General features: G+C 49.1%; 9 protein-coding genes across 9 annotated transcripts; 4 read left to right on the top strand and 5 right to left on the bottom strand.

Moving 5' to 3' along the window:
* Positions 1-103: 103 nt before the first annotated feature.
* Positions 104-1,935, bottom strand: FTJAE_12372 (gpi anchored protein; the record flags this gene model as incomplete). Its single annotated transcript, XM_037345411.1, has 6 exons — positions 104-230; positions 292-445; positions 496-767; positions 814-1,275; positions 1,327-1,577; positions 1,633-1,935. 6 exons carry the CDS (start codon positions 1,933-1,935, stop codon positions 104-106), a joined length of 1,569 nt encoding a protein of 522 aa, XP_037200557.1.
* A 323-nt stretch (positions 1,936-2,258) lies between these two features.
* FTJAE_12371 (c6 transcription) lies at positions 2,259-4,045 on the top strand (the record flags this gene model as incomplete). The annotated part of the gene is made up of 3 exons (XM_037345410.1): positions 2,259-2,357; positions 2,424-3,815; positions 3,872-4,045. 3 exons carry the CDS (start codon positions 2,259-2,261, stop codon positions 4,043-4,045), a joined length of 1,665 nt encoding a protein of 554 aa, XP_037200556.1.
* A 47-nt stretch (positions 4,046-4,092) lies between these two features.
* On the bottom strand, positions 4,093-5,677 carry FTJAE_12370 (uncharacterized protein; the record flags this gene model as incomplete). The annotated part of the gene is made up of 2 exons (XM_037345409.1): positions 4,093-5,473; positions 5,526-5,677. The coding sequence occupies 2 exons, from the start codon at positions 5,675-5,677 to the stop codon at positions 4,093-4,095; spliced, it is 1,533 nt and encodes a 510-aa protein (XP_037200555.1).
* Positions 5,678-6,137: 460 nt separating this feature from the next.
* Positions 6,138-7,716, top strand: FTJAE_12369 (beta-glucosidase; the record flags this gene model as incomplete). Its single annotated transcript, XM_037345407.1, has 4 exons — positions 6,138-6,662; positions 6,715-7,001; positions 7,057-7,488; positions 7,614-7,716. 4 exons carry the CDS (start codon positions 6,138-6,140, stop codon positions 7,714-7,716), a joined length of 1,347 nt encoding a protein of 448 aa, XP_037200554.1.
* Positions 7,717-8,144: 428 nt separating this feature from the next.
* Positions 8,145-8,927, top strand: FTJAE_12368 (short chain dehydrogenase reductase family oxidoreductase; the record flags this gene model as incomplete). Its single annotated transcript, XM_037345406.1, has 1 exon — positions 8,145-8,927. The coding sequence occupies one exon, from the start codon at positions 8,145-8,147 to the stop codon at positions 8,925-8,927; it is 783 nt and encodes a 260-aa protein (XP_037200553.1).
* Positions 8,928-9,699: 772 nt separating this feature from the next.
* On the top strand, positions 9,700-10,521 carry FTJAE_12367 (AB hydrolase superfamily yisY; the record flags this gene model as incomplete). The annotated part of the gene is made up of 1 exon (XM_037345405.1): positions 9,700-10,521. The coding sequence occupies one exon, from the start codon at positions 9,700-9,702 to the stop codon at positions 10,519-10,521; it is 822 nt and encodes a 273-aa protein (XP_037200552.1).
* Positions 10,522-10,766: 245 nt separating this feature from the next.
* Positions 10,767-12,691, bottom strand: FTJAE_12366 (uncharacterized protein; the record flags this gene model as incomplete). Its single annotated transcript, XM_037345404.1, has 7 exons — positions 10,767-10,885; positions 10,943-11,231; positions 11,278-11,415; positions 11,463-11,512; positions 11,567-12,209; positions 12,261-12,383; positions 12,428-12,691. 7 exons carry the CDS (start codon positions 12,689-12,691, stop codon positions 10,767-10,769), a joined length of 1,626 nt encoding a protein of 541 aa, XP_037200551.1.
* A 562-nt stretch (positions 12,692-13,253) lies between these two features.
* FTJAE_12365 (aconitate hydratase 1) lies at positions 13,254-15,723 on the bottom strand (the record flags this gene model as incomplete). The annotated part of the gene is made up of 2 exons (XM_037345403.1): positions 13,254-15,551; positions 15,682-15,723. 2 exons carry the CDS (start codon positions 15,721-15,723, stop codon positions 13,254-13,256), a joined length of 2,340 nt encoding a protein of 779 aa, XP_037200550.1.
* A 210-nt stretch (positions 15,724-15,933) lies between these two features.
* FTJAE_12364 (pyrimidine pathway regulatory 1) lies at positions 15,934-18,357 on the bottom strand (the record flags this gene model as incomplete). The annotated part of the gene is made up of 4 exons (XM_037345402.1): positions 15,934-17,029; positions 17,078-17,667; positions 17,717-18,147; positions 18,264-18,357. 4 exons carry the CDS (start codon positions 18,355-18,357, stop codon positions 15,934-15,936), a joined length of 2,211 nt encoding a protein of 736 aa, XP_037200549.1.
* Between the last annotated feature and the right edge of the window lie 715 nt (positions 18,358-19,072).

Genomic DNA, 19,072 nt, shown 5'->3' with positions numbered 1-19,072 from the left:
GTTGGAGGTCACTCTAGGTCTACTTTCAGATCACTTGTATAGTAATCTCCATATCTATTCAAACACTTCTCCTATCAATACAATGTGTCGCATTCTGTCACATTTACTTCTGACAAGATGTGAAGTCCTTGAGCCCTGCGTCGGGAACCTTGTTCTTGGGGAGACAGAACTCGATATCCTCGCCCTTGAGCTTATTACCAAACACCCGAAAATGCTCGCGCTGTAAATATCTTGTTAGCACAGAAATCAATAGTGTATCTTGGCGAACTTGCCTCTGTAATCTTTAGGAACTCGTTGTAGATGCCATCAGACTTCATTCGCTCGCGAACAAGATCCACAACACCATTCATGAGGGAGAGTACGGTAGTAACCTTACTATCCCAGGTCACAAGTGCTGAGACACCCTTGCCGTCGACACGAGTGGACTCTGTGCTACCATAAGGATCTATTGTATTGCTGTTAGCGATGCGTTAATCTGATAGCTACGAGACTTACTCTGCATCTTCTTTCCAACGATCATGTTTCTCCACCAAGCCATCCCAACTGCCTTGTCGAACAAAACAACGGGAAAGACGCCATAGGGAGTGATGACATCGAGCTCTTGGTCCTTCTGGCTGGCGATGGATGGGATACCGGCGGGCGAGATGTAGCCGATGATCTCATCAGTCTTGGGGTCGGTAGAGTTGTTGACTGAGGCGTAGAGACCCGGCGTCTTGGTGACCACAGAGTTGCAAGTACGAGCACGTTCGCCGTTTTTGAATAGGCGGCTAGACGGTCAGCTTACGGTTTTCTAATGTAACCGGTGACACTCACCTGACAATATCGACATCGTGGTATGGCAACTCAAGCTGGTTCCAGATCTCATGGCTAGAGAACCAAAAGCCCTTGCGAACAGTGATGGGACCAACGCCACCTTTGTTATACTCCGCCTTCTCCAGCTTAGCTCTCTTATACTCCCAAAGCGTCTGCTTATCCTTCTTGGACAGATCAGTGAAGAATTGGAAGAAGTAAGTCAAAAGCTCTCCCTCATAAGGGTCATCGAGATAAGTCTCTGACTCGCACTTGTACGATTGCTTCCTGTCATTGATAGGGAGTGTCTGGTCACCAATTGCTGTGACAGCACAGACCTTTCCTTTGCCGATGTAGAAGATTTCGGGGGCAGTTGAAGCGACGTAGTTAAACCAAGTCTGCCAGCCGTCGGCGATCTTGTGGAACTTGGGGTTGGGCTGCTTCTGCAGAGCTTCAATGCAGGCGTAGACGGCCCAAATGAGCTCCCTGAACACAGTTTGTTAGCACAGATGAGGGAGTGAAAGTCAGGTTCCTTACCCATTGTCCAGACCAGGAACACGATCATCCCAACCATCTTGGGGAGAGATGGTCGTGGTGTCGGTCTTGATCCAAGGAAGAAAGCCGCCAAAACCAGGATATGTCTGGTTGAATTGGCTGTAAGTCTTGAGCTTTGTCTCCATGATTGACGCAGCGAAGCCTGGTGCGGCCTTGAGATTATCTGGGGTCAAGAAACGAGCAGCTTCTTTAGACCCAGAGATAGCTTGGGCGTAGAGCATAATTTGCAGTGCCTAAATTATATCTTTAGTAAAGGTGTCCGGTATTCGAGACCGTAGCGTGACTGACCTCTTTGCTGGCTGCACTGAACGTATGCTTGTTAGTGCGCTTGCCAGTCTTCCAATCAAGCTGGGTTCCATCATAGGACATGCCATTTTGAGTATTGTAGGCTATATCGTTTTGATGGAATTTACCTTCCCAGTAAAGAAGGTCCCAGATAAAGTCGTCAGTGTGTTGAAGGACGTCTTTTTGCGACCATTCTAGACCGAACCGACAAGATGGAGCTTTGGGGTTGGAGTACTGAGGTGAGGCCGTTGCTAGTGGTAAAGACAAGGCTAAAGCAGCCAGAACAGCGCTTAGCGAGGACTTCATGATGAGTGTCTCTGACCTCAATTGGTGTCTCGATGCTGGTTAAAGAAGCAAAGAAGATGACGAGGCTGTCTTTATATAATGGGAAATGAAGACTTGCACAACATTTCCAGGATCTTGGATGAACCAATGCCGACTTGGGTACGTATTGAGCCCAGAAACAAGGTTTCTTTCCCCAGACTCAACCCCGCTTGTCGGCTCACCACTATCAAAAGGGGAATAGATCTTCACGGGGAAATGGAGAATCACCTCATGACAGAATCTATTTTACCGCTGCATTTCCCCGTCTCAATCCTTTCCACTCTTTGCCTCTTTACTCTCACACAATGACGAGCCCCACGCCAGATTCCCCTCAATCTCCGGGGACAAACACACCAGTCCAAAAGAACAGAGCCTGTGACCGCTGTCGTCGGCGAAAAGCAAAGGTACTGATCTTCTCTCTCTCCCATCGGCGAAACTCCCCTGAATTCACTGACTGACCGATTCTTTAGTGCGACTTTACAGAAGGCGAGCGTTGCACCAGCTGCAGGGAGTCAGGCACACAATGCACCTTCAACCTCCCCCTCGCCCGTCGCGGCCCTAAAATCCGCTCCAGAAAATCAGCCAGTTCCACAGCGGAATTACCGCCTCCCCAATGGGAAACCAATCCCGTCGATCTCGGACTCTCGCCGCCTTTGCTCGTCAGCGGTGGAGATGTAACGAGTCACCAGCGCTGGCAGAATTTATCACGAGCGCTAGCGTTCATTACGAATGATCTGCAGCAGTTTGTTACGCGTTGCTTTGATCTCTTCTTTGAGTACCTCTACCCGCTTACGCCGCTGGTTCATGAGCCCAGTTTGAGGGACTCGCTTTCGTATTTCGGGCAGTACCCTTCTGAGAATTTTAGTACGGGGGTTTTGGAGCTTTGGCCAGAGACGACGTTTACGCTCATCACAGCTGTTTGTGCTGAGGCGGCGTTCTTATTGCCGAAGGATTTATTCCCAGAGGGTCAATCAGTGGCCGATATCTTCCTCAATGCTTCGAGATCATGCTTGAATCAATACCTTGAGGCGGAGCTGGAGAATCCCAATGCGAACTCAATCACAATTCGATATTTTCACTCAAATTGTTTGCATGCAGCGGGAAAGCCCAAGTACTCGTGGCACATCTTTGGTGAAGCCACGCGACTTGCGCAGGTTATGCAATTGAACCTCGAAACTTCGCTAGAGGGTTTGCAGCCAATTGAAGCTGAATTGCGACGTCGAGCTTTCTGGATCGTGTACATGGGCGATAAATCAGCTGCGATACTGAACAACCGACCCATCACGATCCACAAATTCTCATTCGAGTCGGGAATAACCACGTCGTATCCTTCTGGCATTGAAGATGAAGCGCCTGTTCTCTCGCCTGGCAATCTCGTAACAAACTCTGATGTCGTGCGGATAACTTGCATCGAAGGTTTTAACGCCAATCTACGACTCTGGCAGAATGCATCCGATCTGCTGCTGGAGCTGAGACTAATGCATGACCGAAACCAACAGGACCTAAGCATGTCGAATCTTCAGCCGCTGATCAGCGCGCAAGAAAAGGATCGGCTGGACGCTCTTTATGTCCGTTTCATCACATGTCTAGATGATCTACCACCATATCTTCAGTCGTACACGTTCGCTGCATTGGCCGATGAGTCTAGGGAAACCACCAAACAATTCCTGATTCAATGCGCTAATCTTCAAGTCTCCATCCATTGTCTAAGAATGGTGATAACGCAGAAGTTGGAGAATCTTCCATACTATAAATCGGAGATTGGGCACTCGGACTTGCGCAAGACGGAGATCGCGAGAGATATGCTGAGGGTGATCCAAGAAGCTCCGTTTTGGTCACTCCAAGTCAACGGCGAGCCCTATGTGAGTCCACTAATACACCACGTAGTTAATGAAGCTAACGAGGTGTTTCTACCAAGGTCGAGAAGATACGACTCACTGGTGCGAGTCTTCTGGAAATCATTCACAGGAATGGATCTTCACCTATCGCTGCTAGAGCGCGTAGCGACTTTGCCGTTCTCCTTGATCTGCTCACGAGACTGGACTCCAAGGCCTCCGATGCATTGCGAAATACTTCTTCATTGATACACTAAATCTTTGCAATAATACTATCACATATCTGCTGTCCACATACGACTCTTTAGACTCCCTTCTCGTGAATGAAATCGTGCTCCTCCTTCTTGACTTCAATCTCCTTGACCATCTCCTGCTTCGCATCCTTACCCTCAAACAGATACGTGAGCTCCTCCAGCGTAGGTCCAGATGTCTCGACAAAGAAGAAGTAGACAACCAAGAAGATGATGGCGACCCAGACACAGTAGTAGATGTAGAACTTCCATCCAATAGCCTCCAGACCAATTGGGTTGACATAGCCGCCGAAGATCGAAGCGACTTGAATGGTGAGAAGCACGAATGCCCAAGTCTTGGCTCGCATCTGATAGGTGACAATCTCAAGAGGATAAGTAACGACCAGATTTGTCCATCCGAAAGTGTAAAAGCCTTGGAAGAGGAAGATGCAAGCCAGTACGACTCGGCCGCCAGCCAGTGATCCCTCCAGGTACTGCTTAGCGGCAATTGTCCACATGATGAACGTGACAAGGACACCACCGGAGCCAACGAGGAAGAAGGTGCGGCGCTTGAACTTGTCAACAAGAAGCGTCATGGTGATAGCGACGATGTACTGCCAGAGAGTAACCATGCCGTTGACAAGAGTGATGTCCTTCTCCGCCTCAATGCCTGTATCCTTGAGGATCTGGGTCAGATAGTTCGAGACAAGGAGGTTGCCCGAACTCTGACTGAAAAGCGCAGTAGCGAAGCAAAGCGAAATGCGCTTGAGGTTAGGAATGGATGAGAAGAATTCCTTCCAGGTCATGTTCTGCTCGGCCTCCTCAGCAATGACTTGCTGAATCTCGGCGCATTCGAACTTGACCAGTTCGCTGTCGGAATCACCTTCACCGTGGTACTTGATCAGAATCTCTCGAGCCTTTTCAACCTTGCCCTTTGCGATCAGCCAACGAGGTGACTCGGGGCAGAAAAAGATGAGGATGAGTTGATATGCCGATGGAATGACTTGAACAAGAGTAGGAAGCTTCCAAGACCACTGATTGGGGATGCGAAAGCACCCGTATGTCGCCCATGCACCAATGACATAACCCAGCACAATGTTTGTGTTGTAAAGCGTCGTGATCTGCACACGCTCCTTGGGGTGTGAGAGCTCGGTGACCAAGACCGGAGCACCCATCTGGATGAGCGAGGAGCCAATTCCCAGAACGATCTTGCCACCAATGAACATATTGAGCGAGGTCGCAAAGAGTTGAACCATGACACCGGCAATAATGACGATAGATCCCATCGCAGTTGGGACGCGACGACCAGCGACATCACTAATCCAACCGAGGAAGATGAACGGTATGACACCTCCAATGGCGTTGGAAGCACCGAAAAAGCCAAGTTTGGAACCAGTAGGATGTCCGAAGCGGTCTTGCCAGCTCTCGAGGGTTTGAAGGGCGTTGGTCATAGAGCTTCACGATGAGTCAGTATGCGCACCGAGTACCAGGTTGAAGGTGCACTTACCCATCAATGCCAAGAGCCATACTGGCAAACAGTGAGGACGTAAGCAGAAAGTATAAAAGAATGCCATTCTTGCGCTTCCAAAACGGCGGAACGGTGGTGAGGTCAATAGGTGACTGAATATCTTCAGTCGCGTGCGCCGCTTTCGGAGCCATGTTGACGTTGCTGCCGTGAAACTGAAACAAGGTAAAAAGAGTCGTCAAGAGTGACTGGTGATGGTGTTTACAGTCTTGTAATAAAGCTCGGCGATCTCTAGCATACTTATATACACACAATGCAACACTGAAGAAGAGAGAAAGACTCGGTCCAGAAACATGCCATGAACCAAGGTTACAGCGAAAAATCCCCATTTTGACCTAGTCTCCAAACTTCCCCGTGGGGAATGGTCTGCTCAATGAAGCTACGGGAAAACGGCGAAATAGCACATCGCGCTATTCGAAGAAACCCCTCACCGTCGGGGAAACTACCCAGTGGATCAAATGAATTTCACCGCGATCGACAATTACGACGAGTTGGGTATTTATCTTATCGGCCCGTAATTCCACGGTATAAAGAATGCCGAAGTATGTAACTTATTTTGGTCACTAGACTTTTGTGTTGACTCTACAGACGACAATGCCTTCTCTTCCTAAGGACTTCAAACTTGGTTTCGCTACGGCGTCTTACCAGATTGAAGGTGCCGTCGCTGAAGATGGTCGCGGTCCCTCAATCTGGGATGTCTTTTGCCATCTTGAACCGACGCGAACAAAAGGTGCAAACGGCGATGTTGCCTGTGATCACTATCACCGCCTTGAAGAAGACCTCGATCTTTTGAAGCGGTATGGTTCTGATATGTATCGCTTTTCGATTTCGTGGTCTCGTGTCATTCCTCTTGGTGGGCGGGATGATCCTGTTAATGAAGCTGGTATCGCTTTCTATGATATGGTCATTGATGGGTGCTTGAAGAGAGGTATCACGCCATGGGTCACTCTTTACCATTGGGACTTACCGCAGGCGTTGCATGAGAGATACGGTGGGTGGCTAGATGTTGAAGAGTCTCAAAAGGATTTCGAGAGATATGCGAGGCTTTGTTACGAGAGGTTTGGTGATCGAGTGAAACGCTGGATTACACTCAATGAACCCTGGATCGTCTCAATATTCGTAAGTTATTTTTTCGAGAAGATAGCAGTCAATTGCTAACGATACGTTCTAGGGTTATGCAACTGGAGGAAATGCTCCAGGACGAAGCAGCATCAATCCTCAGTCCACTGAAGGCGACACTTCAACGGAACCATGGATCGTCGGGAAGGCTCTCATCATGAGCCACGCTCGTGCTGTTGCAGCTTATGACCAGGACTTCCGTGCATCACAGGAAGGCCAAATAGGAATCTCACTAAACGGAGATTACTATGAGCCATGGGATAGCAGCGACCCACGAGACAGTGAAGCTGCCGAGCGACGAATGCAGTTCCATATCGGGTGGTTTGCCAACCCCATCTTGTGAGTCATGCCAACCTTCCATGAACCGCGTACTGTAGACGCTGACTTTGTGAAGCTTGGGACAAGACTACCCAAAGTGCATGCGCGATCAGCTCAAAGACCGCCTCCCACAGTTCACATCCGAAGAACTCAAACTTCTTCGCTCAGCAGAGAGTGACTTCTACGGCATGAACTACTACACCTCCCAATTCGCGCGTCACAAGTCCTCCCCAGCACCAGACACAGATTACATCGGCAATCTGGATGAGCTCCAAACCAACAAGGCTGGTGAGCCTGTCGGTTTAGAAAGTGGTCTTCACTGGCTCCGATCCTGCCCCGACCTCTTCCGCAAACATCTCACGCGTGTATATCGTCTCTACGGGAAACCTATCATCATCACAGAGAACGGGTGTCCTTGCCCCGGGGAGGATAAGATGACGCGTGAGGAGTCTGTGCAGGATGAGTATAGGATTAAGTACTTTGAAGATCACCTTGACGCTATTGGCAGGTCAGTTGGTGAAGATGGATCTGTCATTGAGGGATATTTCGCATGGTCGTTGATGGATAATCTTGAGTGGTCTGATGGATATGGACCGAGGTTTGGTGTGACGTTTACGGATTACGAGACGTTAGAGCGGACGCCGAAGAAATCGGCGTTGGTGCTGAGGCAGTTGGTAGACCATCGGAAGGGGACTCAGGTGAAGCTGTAGAAGAGGCGATAGATGGAACCAATTAGAAGACCGATTAGATTGTACTCATACATTATATCAAGATCCTTCAATCATTATCAATGCACCTCAAGGCAATCTTGGAGACGAGTCCCTTATCTATATATCTCGGTGAGCAAAATGACCCGGCAGACCCATAGCCGCATCTCGGCGTTGGGTTTCATCCGCCAGACCCATTCCCGGCAGCGTTCAAAGTCCGGTATATCCGCTATCCACAGCTCGAGCGGAAATCGTCAACTGAAACGAGTTTAGCATCGCCGAGGTTACACGTCAATGCGGGACGCTAGGAGCCAATTTGGATAATTGAAAGCCGGCAGTTGACGTGGTGCCAAGTTTCGAAGAATTTTCTCGTATTCTCATTGAAGTTACAAATTGGCAACAGTACCCTCGAACGTTTTGCTTAACAACTAAATTCAGTTTTGATTTACTTTAAAAAATGGCTCGTATTCTCATTACTGGTTCCGCAGATGGCCTGGGCCTCGAAGCAGCGCGTCAACTCGTCAAGCGCAATCACACCGTTTACCTTCATGCGCGCAACGCTCAACGCGCAGCAGAGGCCAAAGCAAAATGCCCTGGTGCAGCTGGTGCTTTTGTAGCAGATTTGACACTCGTGTCAGAGACAAAAAGGCTCGCCGAGGAAGTCAATGCAGTCGGAACCTTTGATGCCATTATTCATAATGCTGGCTTGATGGCTGGACCATTCCGCAAGACTCCCGACACTGGCATCCCAGCTCAGACTGCCGTCAATGTCCTTGCACCTTATGTTCTCACTTGTCTGTTGACACCTCCCAAGAGACTCATCTACATCGCGTCTATGCTCCATGCTCAAGCCGATACAAGCGTGAAGGATATTTTCTGGCTTGAGCGAGGCGAGTCTCAGTTCAAAGACTTCCCTGCATACTGCGACTCAAAACTTCATGTCATGTTGCTGGCAAACGCAGTCGCCAGGCGTTGCAAGAACACATCAGTCATGTCTGTTCATCCCGGATGGGTTGCGACGAAGCTCGGCGGTGAAGATGGACCAGATAAGATGGAGGACGGAGTTGATACATATGTCATGTTGGCTGAGGGAGACTATGATCAGAGCTTGACGGGTAGATATTTCGAGCCGAAGAGGAAGCTAGCAGAGCCGACTCCCCAGTGTAGTGAGGTTGAGCTGCAGGAACGGGTTGTTGATGCTTGTGAGAGCTTGGTGGGATTGAAACTTCCTGAGAACTGAGCTTAGTTGATACATATACTAATAAACATATACTCCCGTACTAAAGAAGACTTCATGATTGATACCCTCTCGAAATTGAGCCGACGTGTGAGCGCAGTTTCACACGCTCTTGATTCATTTTGAGAGTTGAAGGATGACGATTTGGGAGTTATTTGAGAAAACCCTTGAAACGGCTAAACTCCAACAAAAATTATAAAGCAACATAACCTTGCATGACCCTTTGTAAGCTATTATAGAAAGAGCTCTACTGCAGAGCTGTTGCCATCGAGAAGTCTCAGAGCATTAAGGATAAAAAAACAATGTCATGCACTACCCTGCACGAGAGATAGATAAGATAAGAATGAACTTTATCTTATCATATCAACAAAAGATTACCGAAGCGGAAGATAGAAGGACCGAGGAATGACAGTTGATATAGCCAATCATACAGAGTGAAAGCTGCCCCAGTCAAATCCTTGATCTCGCGTGTGTCTCGGCATTTTCTCGTGCATTTGTGCGAGCCAATCAACGTCTCGTCTAACCCAGTTGTCGGTTGAAGCTCGCCCTACGGACCCGAGAATGCAGCGTAGAGGCACGGGAGTAATCATAAGCATTTATGAAAAGAATCTGAGTCTGACTATATATATGTTGTGTTATTCTGCTTATGGCTGGAAACATTCATCATCAACAGTCTCATAAATACATCAATTCAACACTTGCAGGCTGAAGTTCGCAGCACTCAATAATTATTCTCTATTTACACTTACGACATAACTCACCAATCACATTCACAATGCCGGTCACATTTATTGAAACAGATGGTGGTAAGCTCGCCGTTGATATCGCTGGCGAAGGGCCTCTTGTCATCTGCTCCCCAGGAATGGGAGATTTCCGCGACGCATACGACGCTTTAGCTACAGAGCTTCGCAGATCTGGCTACAGAGTCGCTATGGTTGATCTCCGAGGTCATGGCGACAGTAGTACTACTTTCAATCGTTATGGTGATGAAGCCACTGCCGACGATCTCATCACCTTGATTGACGCTTACGGCGGAGGACCTGCTGTGTTAGCCGGGGCTTCTCTATCTGGTGCTGCGGCTACAATCGCTGCTGGAAGCCATCCCGAAAAGGTCGCTGGCCTTGTCCTCTTCGGAGCCTTCCTTCGGCCTGGAACTGGCAAGCTCGTTGCCAGTCTCTTCCGCCTTTCTATGCGCCAACCCACCGGCCCTATGATCTGGAAGTCATACGCCCCTAAGCTCTGGCCCGGTCTTGGCGATAAGATTCAAGAACGAGTTGACAGATCCATCGCGATGTTGACAGGCCCTGGTCGCTGGAAGGCATTCCACGCTACACTATCTACCGACCACGCCGTTGTTGCACCGTACATCAGCAAGGTCAAGGCTCCGGTACTAGCTGTCTATGGAGATGCCGATCCTGACTGGACTGACCCTATTGAGGAAGCTCGCTGGGTCGCCTCGAACTTTAAGGACGGTGAAGTGGTTGCTGTCAAGGGTGTTGGACATGCGCCTATGATGGAGAGGCCTGAGGAGGTCACGCCGGCTGTTCTCAAGTTTCTGAACAGGATCCGCGCAAACGGTGGTTTTGACCGTGCTTGAAGATGTACGATATCGAGATGGGTATTTTGAAGAGCAGCGGGAGAAGAGAAAGTGACCGAAACCATAGTAAGGCTATAAATAGGCGACTGGTTTATAAGGTCATCATAATAGGATATAATGCGATAGAAATCATAAGGTTATTTCCACTCTTTACTATAAGCTTTTCCATTCACTAGAGATGATTAATCAAGCCGATGACAATAACTGATGATAATATGTCTTTGAGCTTAGACCTAGAGTTGCTTCTATAGACCATGAAATAATGCATCAAGAGTTGCCGATACTCGAATGAGCTCTTCATCTTCGAAAGGACGGCCGACCACTTGTATGCATATTGCTTGGTTCTCAAAAAGGTGAGGATCGTCTACACACATTGCACAGTTAGAATCCGGATGGGTATGATCATAAGGGTCATGCGTACAAATCTCGTGGTTGGGTTTATCGTAGGGATTCGTGCCCAATGGTACGTATTCCGAATCAAGAGGATCCTGCTCCGCGTTGACCTTGAGTCCTGGCATCGGCAATATCGCAGCAGGATAGTCGATCAGATTGAAGAGCGAGGTGTATCCCCAGTATGTATTGAAGTCATGAGGATAGCCCACGCCAGGTGCCGGAGGGCATATCAAGGCGTCCATTGAACGCCCATCGTTGGCTGTTTTATCCCATGCTGCTAGGAACTGCTCTTTGTAGTCTCGTACCTTGCCACTCAACTACCAATAGTCAGACCAGAAGTGATTATTTTGTATCTCGACTTACCTGTAGAATCTCCGAAGCGGGAAGCTTTCGAACATTAAAGACCTTGAGCAGGTCGGCAAATGCTGGGATCATGGGTTCACCAGATTCTTCAAGTGCGGCGACGGCAGTATCAGCTCCGCCTTGGTAGTAAATGTCGAACTTGGTTTCCGTTAGTCATTGTACCAAGTTAGATTAGGGGTACTTACGGTAGTCCTCAAAGCTTGCCAGCAGTCGAACGGCGGCTCAAAGTCAATGACTTGAGACAAAAGTTAGCTTTGGAGTCCACAGTTCACAGCGAGTCTGAACATACCCTTGTGACCAGCTTCTATCAACAGTTGCTTGATGTGCTCCAGTGCTCGAAGAATTGGTGGGTGAGGCATTACGACGCCATCCCATTTCAGTAGCCCGATCTTCAGCTTCCCCTCTGGAGAATTGATCGCCCTCCAGGGAACAGGCACGCTAGTCACATCAAATCTATTGTAAGGATGGGCATTGATGACTCGAGTCAGTAACTCTATATCCTCAATGGAGTGGCCAATAGGTCCAAAAGAAACTTGAATCAGATTTTGTCCAAGATCTGGCATCCCACCTTTTGGGACACGTGCAGCCGTTGGTTTGAGAGCATACAGCCCGTTGAAAGCAGCTGGTACACGAATCGATCCACCGAGATCAGTCGAGGGCGTGAGAGGTGTACCCTTCATAGCTACCAGGACAGCATCGCCTCCAGAACTACCTCCGGCATTTAGGTCTCGATTGTACGGGTTCAAAGTGCGACCCCAGAGGTTGCTGACCGTCTCGATTGCCATGGCCGATTGAGGCATAGTGGTCTTGCAGAAGAATATGGCGCCTTGAGCACGCAGAGCAGCTACGACCGCGGAATCCTGGCTGACGATGTTGTTCCTGCCTGAGACGAAGGCCATAGTTGAAGCATGGCCTGCAATGCAATGAATATCCTAGTGCCGAGAGTGAGCTGGGTGAGGGAGCATGGCTGGCAGAGGGCTTACTTTGAGAGCGATGGGAAGACCATGCAGTAAACCTTTCAGTTGACCACCCTTCTCTAGCGCTTCATCAAGCTCTCTTGCATGAGCCAGGCCTTCTTCATAGAACCATTCGGCCAGGCAATTGACCTACTGCCATTAGACAATTACCATCGTGTAGTTAGATTACTGACAAGTTGATGCGCGATAGCAGCGCGTCCAGCAAATGCTTCCAAGACCTGCACTGCTTTAAGCTCGTGAGCCTCAAGTTTCTTGACTATTTCCGTGACTGTGAGCTCCGTGATTCTGAGCTGCTCTTCAGTGAGCAGGCCACAGATGTACGGCACATTGGTGACATCTTTGAGGTCTTTGTACTGATTGATATCTATTCGCCAGCGGTTAGGGATCGAATTAAGCACTTTGGCTTGAGATGCTTTGGCTACTTCTTGCCAATTCATCTTGTGCGATTGAGACCAGATTATGCTGTGTATGGCTTTGGCTGTTGTGAGACACTGGCTGGTAATATGCGAGTAGAAGTTCTTGGGAGATGTTGTCCCATTTAAGGATCACCACAATAAATAAGGTTCCCAGTGTATCGAAGGCTATACGGTTGGTAACGTTATGAACAGCCATCAGTGGGCCTAGTCCACAGCGATTGGTAAGATCATGGCGATTACGTTACTTGATTTTTCTCCACATCGCATGGACAGCCCTGAGGGGGCAAGAAAACACCGAACCTCGATATAAGGTATTAAAATAAACTTAGCAAAGAGTACCCTAAGCTTAGGCTAGATTTACCTAATATTTTCATCACTTAGGGTCAAAGTCCTAAGTTTTCTTTCCTCCCCTAGACAGCTTGAAATCTCCGTGGAGGTCAAAACGAGAGTAAAATTAGTAATTCAAGTTTTCGTCATTAAAGTTGCAGTATCGGCCTATTTATGCCTATCACCAACAGCCTTGAGTAAATACATGATCAACGCCAACGCCTGAACCACCAGACCCTAGTTCATGATGCAAACCTCACGCTGCGCTACCTAAGATCGTCTTCTTGACATGATTCAGCGCGCTTCCAGCCCGTAGCCACGCAAGCTGGTGAGCATGGTACGAGTGATTTAACTGCGCCGTCCATTCAGTCCCATCCTTATTCACCACCTTCATCGTAACCTGCTTCTCCGGCTGAAGCGTATCCCCATCAACTTCTAGTAAGCTTATAACATCACCCTCCTGTATCTTATCATAGTCCAGTGGGTCCGCAAACGTCAACGGAAACATTCCCTGCTTCTTCAAATTCGTCTCATGAATGCGGGCAAAGCTCTTTGCGATGACTGCGACGCCACCCAAGAACCTAGGCTCTAGTGCAGCATGTTCCCGGGAACTGCCTTCGCCGTAGTTGCTATCACCAATGATGCACCATCTGATACCTGCGTTCTTCATTGTTCGTGCTGCTTTGTGGACTAATTTGATGGTGCCGTCTGTAGGATCTCGTGTCTTGCCAGTCATAGATAGTGAACTAGCATCGGGGAGGAATCCGTTCGTTGCGCCGAGGAGCATGTTATGACTGATGTTAGACAGATGGCCGCGATAGTTGTACCATGGTCCTGCAGGGGATATATGATCTGTGGTACACTTTCCAGAGACTTTGATGAGGACTTCCATGTTTTCTGCCTGGCCTGGCTTCCACGGCTCGAAGGGCGTTAGAAGCTCTAGGCGACCGCTGCCTTCATCAATGGCAACTTTGTAATCAGACGTATCTTCTAGTACAGGTGGCTGGAAGAGATCACTGCCAGCGACAAAGCTTTCTGGAAGTTCGTTGGCGACGGGAGGGGTAAATCGGAATTGAGAGGCACCGAACTCGTCAATGGGAATGGCGTCGTGCATGGGATTGAAGGATAGATCACCAGCGTAAGCAAAAGCGGTCGCGATCTCGGGCGATGTGACGAAAGAATGCGTAGCGGGGTTTCCATCATGGCGACCAGTGAAGTTGCGATTGAAGCTAGAAATGACTGAGTTGTTCTCAGCTCCAGCAACATCAACATCCTTCCTGTCCCATTGCCCAACGCAGGGTCCGCAAGAATTGCTGAGAACGACAGCTCCAGCCTCTCTCAGACTTGGCAAGATGCCGCTCTCCTCTGCAGTTGCACGAATCTGTTCACTACCGGGGCTGACCATGAAGGGTGTCCTGGGCCGATCGATGCCTGCCTTTTTGGCCTGCTGGACCAAGTCGTAGACCTTCTCGAGATCCTCATAGGAGCTATTCGTGCAGCTGCCAACCATACTATGACTGATCTTGGAGGGCCAGGAGCTCTCTTGAACTCGTATCTTGAACTGGGACAAGGGATGCGAGAGGTCTGGAGTGAAGGGGCCGTTGATGTGAGGTTCAAGCGTTGAGAGGTCAATCTCAATGACCTCGTCATAGTAGTCCTCACTGCCACGGTCGGCGGTAAGCAATGTCTCAGTGAAACCGTCAGCGTAGCGAGCGATGTCTCCTCGCTTAGTAGCTGTGAGATACCGTGCCATGGCTTGTGAGTAGGGGAAGATACACGAGGTTGATCCGACCTCAGCTGACATGTTACAAACAGTAGCCATGGCCGTGGCTCCCAATGTCTCAGCGCCTGGACCAAAGAACTCGATGACCTTGCCCTTTCCGCCGGACACGGTCAATATTCCTGCAAGTTTGCAGATGATGTCCTTGGACGAAGCCCATCCCGACAATTTTCCTGTTAGACGAACACCCAAGACCTTGGGGCAGACAAGTTCCCATGGCATTCCAGCCATAGCGTCTACAGCATCAGAACCGCCAACTCCGATACCCAGAACACCCATTCCGCCAGCGTTGGGGGTATGTGAGTCTGTACCAATGAACAAACCACCCGGAAAAGCGTAGTTCTCAAAGATAGTAGTGTGTATAATACCCGCACCAGGTTTCCAATACCCAATACCATATTTCTTCGCCGCACTGCTTAGAAAGGCGTAAACTTCGCGATGATCACTCGCAGCGCGGTCAAGGTCTTTTTCGGATCCGTATTCTGCGACAATGAGATGATCGCTATGCACTGACGTTGGCACTTGAACTCTGGGCAGACCAGCGCTAATAAATTGTAGCAGGGCCATTGTCGCTGTCGCATCGTGGCAAGCGACGCGATCGGGTCGTAGGCGGAGAATTGTCTTTCCTCGCTCTATTTGGTCGAGGATCCAGTCCTCGTTGTCGTGGATTAAGTGACTGTAGAGGAGTTTTTCGGAGAGCGTCAAGGGTCGCTTATTAGCGCCTTGGACGCGGCGGAGAGACTCGAGGCGGGAGGTGTAATCGAGGGCATTGTACTGCGACACAATTAAAAATTTGTCTCAGGAGATGGTATAGGCCACAAACAGGTTCAAGAGGGCTCAATGCGACATGAGATGAATGAGTCGCTAAGCATCGTCGCGCCTGTGTTAATGGCCTCTGTCGTACGGAACAAAACCGTCGCAGGCTGAATGTTGCTGTCAACGCCATATTTGCGACAATTGCAGAATATGCATAGCAATTGCTGCAAGACAATTGTTTTGCCATTGCATGTTCATCATCATGTTTTTATTTGTTATCGCACAAACCCGATCTGCGACTCTTGATCCCGTAGCCGAGGAACCGTGGTTGGAGTAGTCCGCACTCCATTTCTCCCCGCTGACGGACTGCTCCGTTCCCCACCATCCAGAAACCCCGAGCTCAGAATCCAGGGTTAAGATCGGGTCCGAAGAGGTCCAGATCTTGGTTGTCGTTTAATGGAAAGCTCCAAGTGAAATCGGATCTGTTGAAGTCCTCCAGGAACATCTCAATTTCTGGATCGAATCCGCCCTCAATTGCTGTCCAGTCCAATTGGTCGGGATTACCTCCGACATCCAAGTCTAGATTTTGCCACGCTGCATTTGTGTCACTGTCAATCACTACCGATTGACCAGTGTCGTCTGATAATTGAGGCTGGTGGTGAGTTCCGGGGGGATCGATACCGGCCCCATGTCTTGGTCTACTAGAGGCCGCGTGTTGTAGGGATAGACGCGGAGCTTTGTTGGACGCATCTGCCATATAGAGCCTCTTCATGGTCAAATCAGCGACTGACCCAAAGCTGGCTTGGCCATTTCTTGCGGATGGCCACCACTCGCCTCCAATTGTCAGCAGACTAGAGCAGCTTCGCAAACTCTTTGACATTGTCTCTGGTGATGCCTTCTCTCGAACAGCCTGAGATGTCCAGAACGAGTAGATCAGTGTCGCACCAGCTGCAAATATGTTCTGCACGGCCCGCCATCCGAAATGAAGGCCATGAAGATCGTGAAGTCGTTGATACCCGTCTAAAATACCAGCTGCGCTGTCGAAGCAAGCCTGCAGCGCCTCTGAAGCTGGTTGCCGAATGACTTGGGATGGTTGGAAGAGTAACACCATCGTCGTGTGGTAATTCAGTCCGAGTTTTATTTTCCAGACCTCCCGTTGCCGGCCATCAAGACTGGGATACTCAAATCCGTCGCTGGAGACCTCATGCCACCAATTTTGCAAAGTCTGCTGAATTCTTGCCTGTTGTTCTGTGGGATTGTCTGGCCATGGGAAAAAGCTAGAATCGCCAGGCAGGTGATACAGGTGAAGCTTTATGTCGGACACGATACGGTCCATTTTGAAGTGATATGACGAATAATGGGTTACTGCTGTTACGAATGACGGTGGAAGTGGTCCCTGCATACCCTCGTCTGGATTTGATAACACTTCTGGGATCTTTACATCGAACGTTTCGTCCCGAAAGCCAAGTGGCCTTCCCTGTATTGATGAGATGGACCTGGCATAGTCAGTAGAATCTCAGATACCCGAACTTGTGCGACATTACCTATCCAGGGAGTAGATCGTAAAGAAAGTGAATCGTCTGATTTGTAGCATAGCAAAGTCGTCTGGATTTGGCTGGTTTTGTTCCCGATGTATACCAGTCTCGACGCAATAGGCCAACCCAAGATGCACTAATGTCCACAAGTTGACCTCTGCTGGCGTAAGCATACCATGCATAACTAACATCATCAAACATTGGATAGAGGACAAAGTAATATGAGCGAAAGCTTCTTTTGAGAAATGGAGGGCAGCGCGGTAAAAGCGTTGCGGTGGAAAGTCGTAGTTTCGTGATCGCACTTTGACCAGAGCGCCGATATTGAAGACCATGAAGAGAATAAAGGCGACGGCTGACAAGGTGACGCCTTCTTCATTGGAAGTTCCCGGGGCTACTACTCTACCGTTCCACCGGAACGGCGGCATGTTAGCGGGCCATCCATGGGAAGAAATTTCACATTCCAGAATGCCATCAAGGGAGGAATATATGGCTTCGACGGCACTGAATAGAGAGAGGGGCTCCAGGAAGGGAAAGTCAGGATGAATCCAACGGATATATGTGTGCATCAACACGAGTGCATTATGCTTTGACGGTAACTCCTGTCGATGATTAGAGATTAAATTAACGCACCACAGGTGATGGACTTACTTGTTTCAGAAGATTGTATAGTTCTTGATGGTACTTCCTGTTCTGGTCTTGAGCAACAGCATCATCACTCCATTCGAGCTCCCCGGCATACTTGTCCCCTTGAGGGCCCTGAGGCGTGGACTCTACACTCGGTGGGGATGCTCCAATGAGATTTGTGAAGAGAAGTCCTGAGCTTGAGCCAAGGTAGTGCTTTTGTGGTGAATCGATGTTGAGAGAAAGCATGCCCAGGTTGACGGCGACAGAATGAGCGCGTTCCGGAAAGGACTCGTCTTGATCAGACTGTCCTGATGTCTCTGCTGACCGCTTGCGTGAAACTGCTTCTGCTGGTGGAATTGATGATATTGTGATGTCCGCTTCCTCGGGGACTCTATCATCCTGAGAGGAGGCCGTGGGGTCGGAAGAAGGATCAACCTGGGGGCCAGAACGTAGGTCTACATCAGGTAGACGTTCTTTAATGATATTTTCCAACCACTGTATCCTTTCACGGGCGGCAGACACGAAACTTAGTTGTCAATCAATGTTCTGCGATGTTTTGACGCGTACTCACTTGCGGGGAATGACAACATCAGAGTTCTGACTGTCCACGTCCAAGCAGACCTGCCCAGACTTTGCGCAGTTGGTGCAAGCGGGTACTTGACCATCGCACTAACAAGAGCCAAGGAGGAAACACTTTAGCTTGAAGAGTCGAGTTGATGGAAGCAGGCAGTGGTTCTCACCTTGATGCGACGGACCCGACAGCGACGACAGGCCAGGCGGACCTTTTTAGGGGCGTTGATACGTGTAGCCATGGGCGTTGATAAGGCTACAGGGGTGAGTATAGGCAGACGACGTGGTTGGCTGTTATCGCTGGATGTTTGGTGAAGCTGACAATTGCTCATGATGAGAGTGGATGACCCCGCTGGCTAATGTGTCACGTGTGAGAGACAGCAGACAGCTAACTCCCTCGACTAAGGTAGCTTGATACAATTGACATTCTAATGCAGTCATTGGCCTCGAAGCATGATATGAAACTTGTTAGATGATCTAAGATAAATACAGTCAGCCTTGGTCCTTGCTTTAGAGATCCCGATTCATCATGTCGATCAATGATGTTGAATTGCCAAGAGCAGGGGCTATCGATGGTTCAGGGAGGAACAGCATGTCATCCTCGAGAGACATATGCATATATTAAATTGGACTTTCCTGGAAGACTACCCTGACGGGGCCAGAGAACATCAGGCCTCGATATAGGGTGCCAGAATAAATCCCGCAAAAGGTATCCTAAACTTAGATATGCGAACTTACCTAGCTAGGGGAGGAAAGAAAACACAGAACCTCGATCCTAAATGACAAAAAGACTTAGGTAATATAGTCTAA

This window comes from Fusarium tjaetaba, assembly GCF_013396195.1.
Source record: "Fusarium tjaetaba strain NRRL 66243 chromosome Unknown NRRL66243_c0000333, whole genome shotgun sequence".
Taxonomy (NCBI): Eukaryota; Fungi; Ascomycota; class Sordariomycetes; order Hypocreales; family Nectriaceae; genus Fusarium; species Fusarium tjaetaba.
This window is presented reverse-complemented; position numbering and strand designations above follow the sequence as displayed.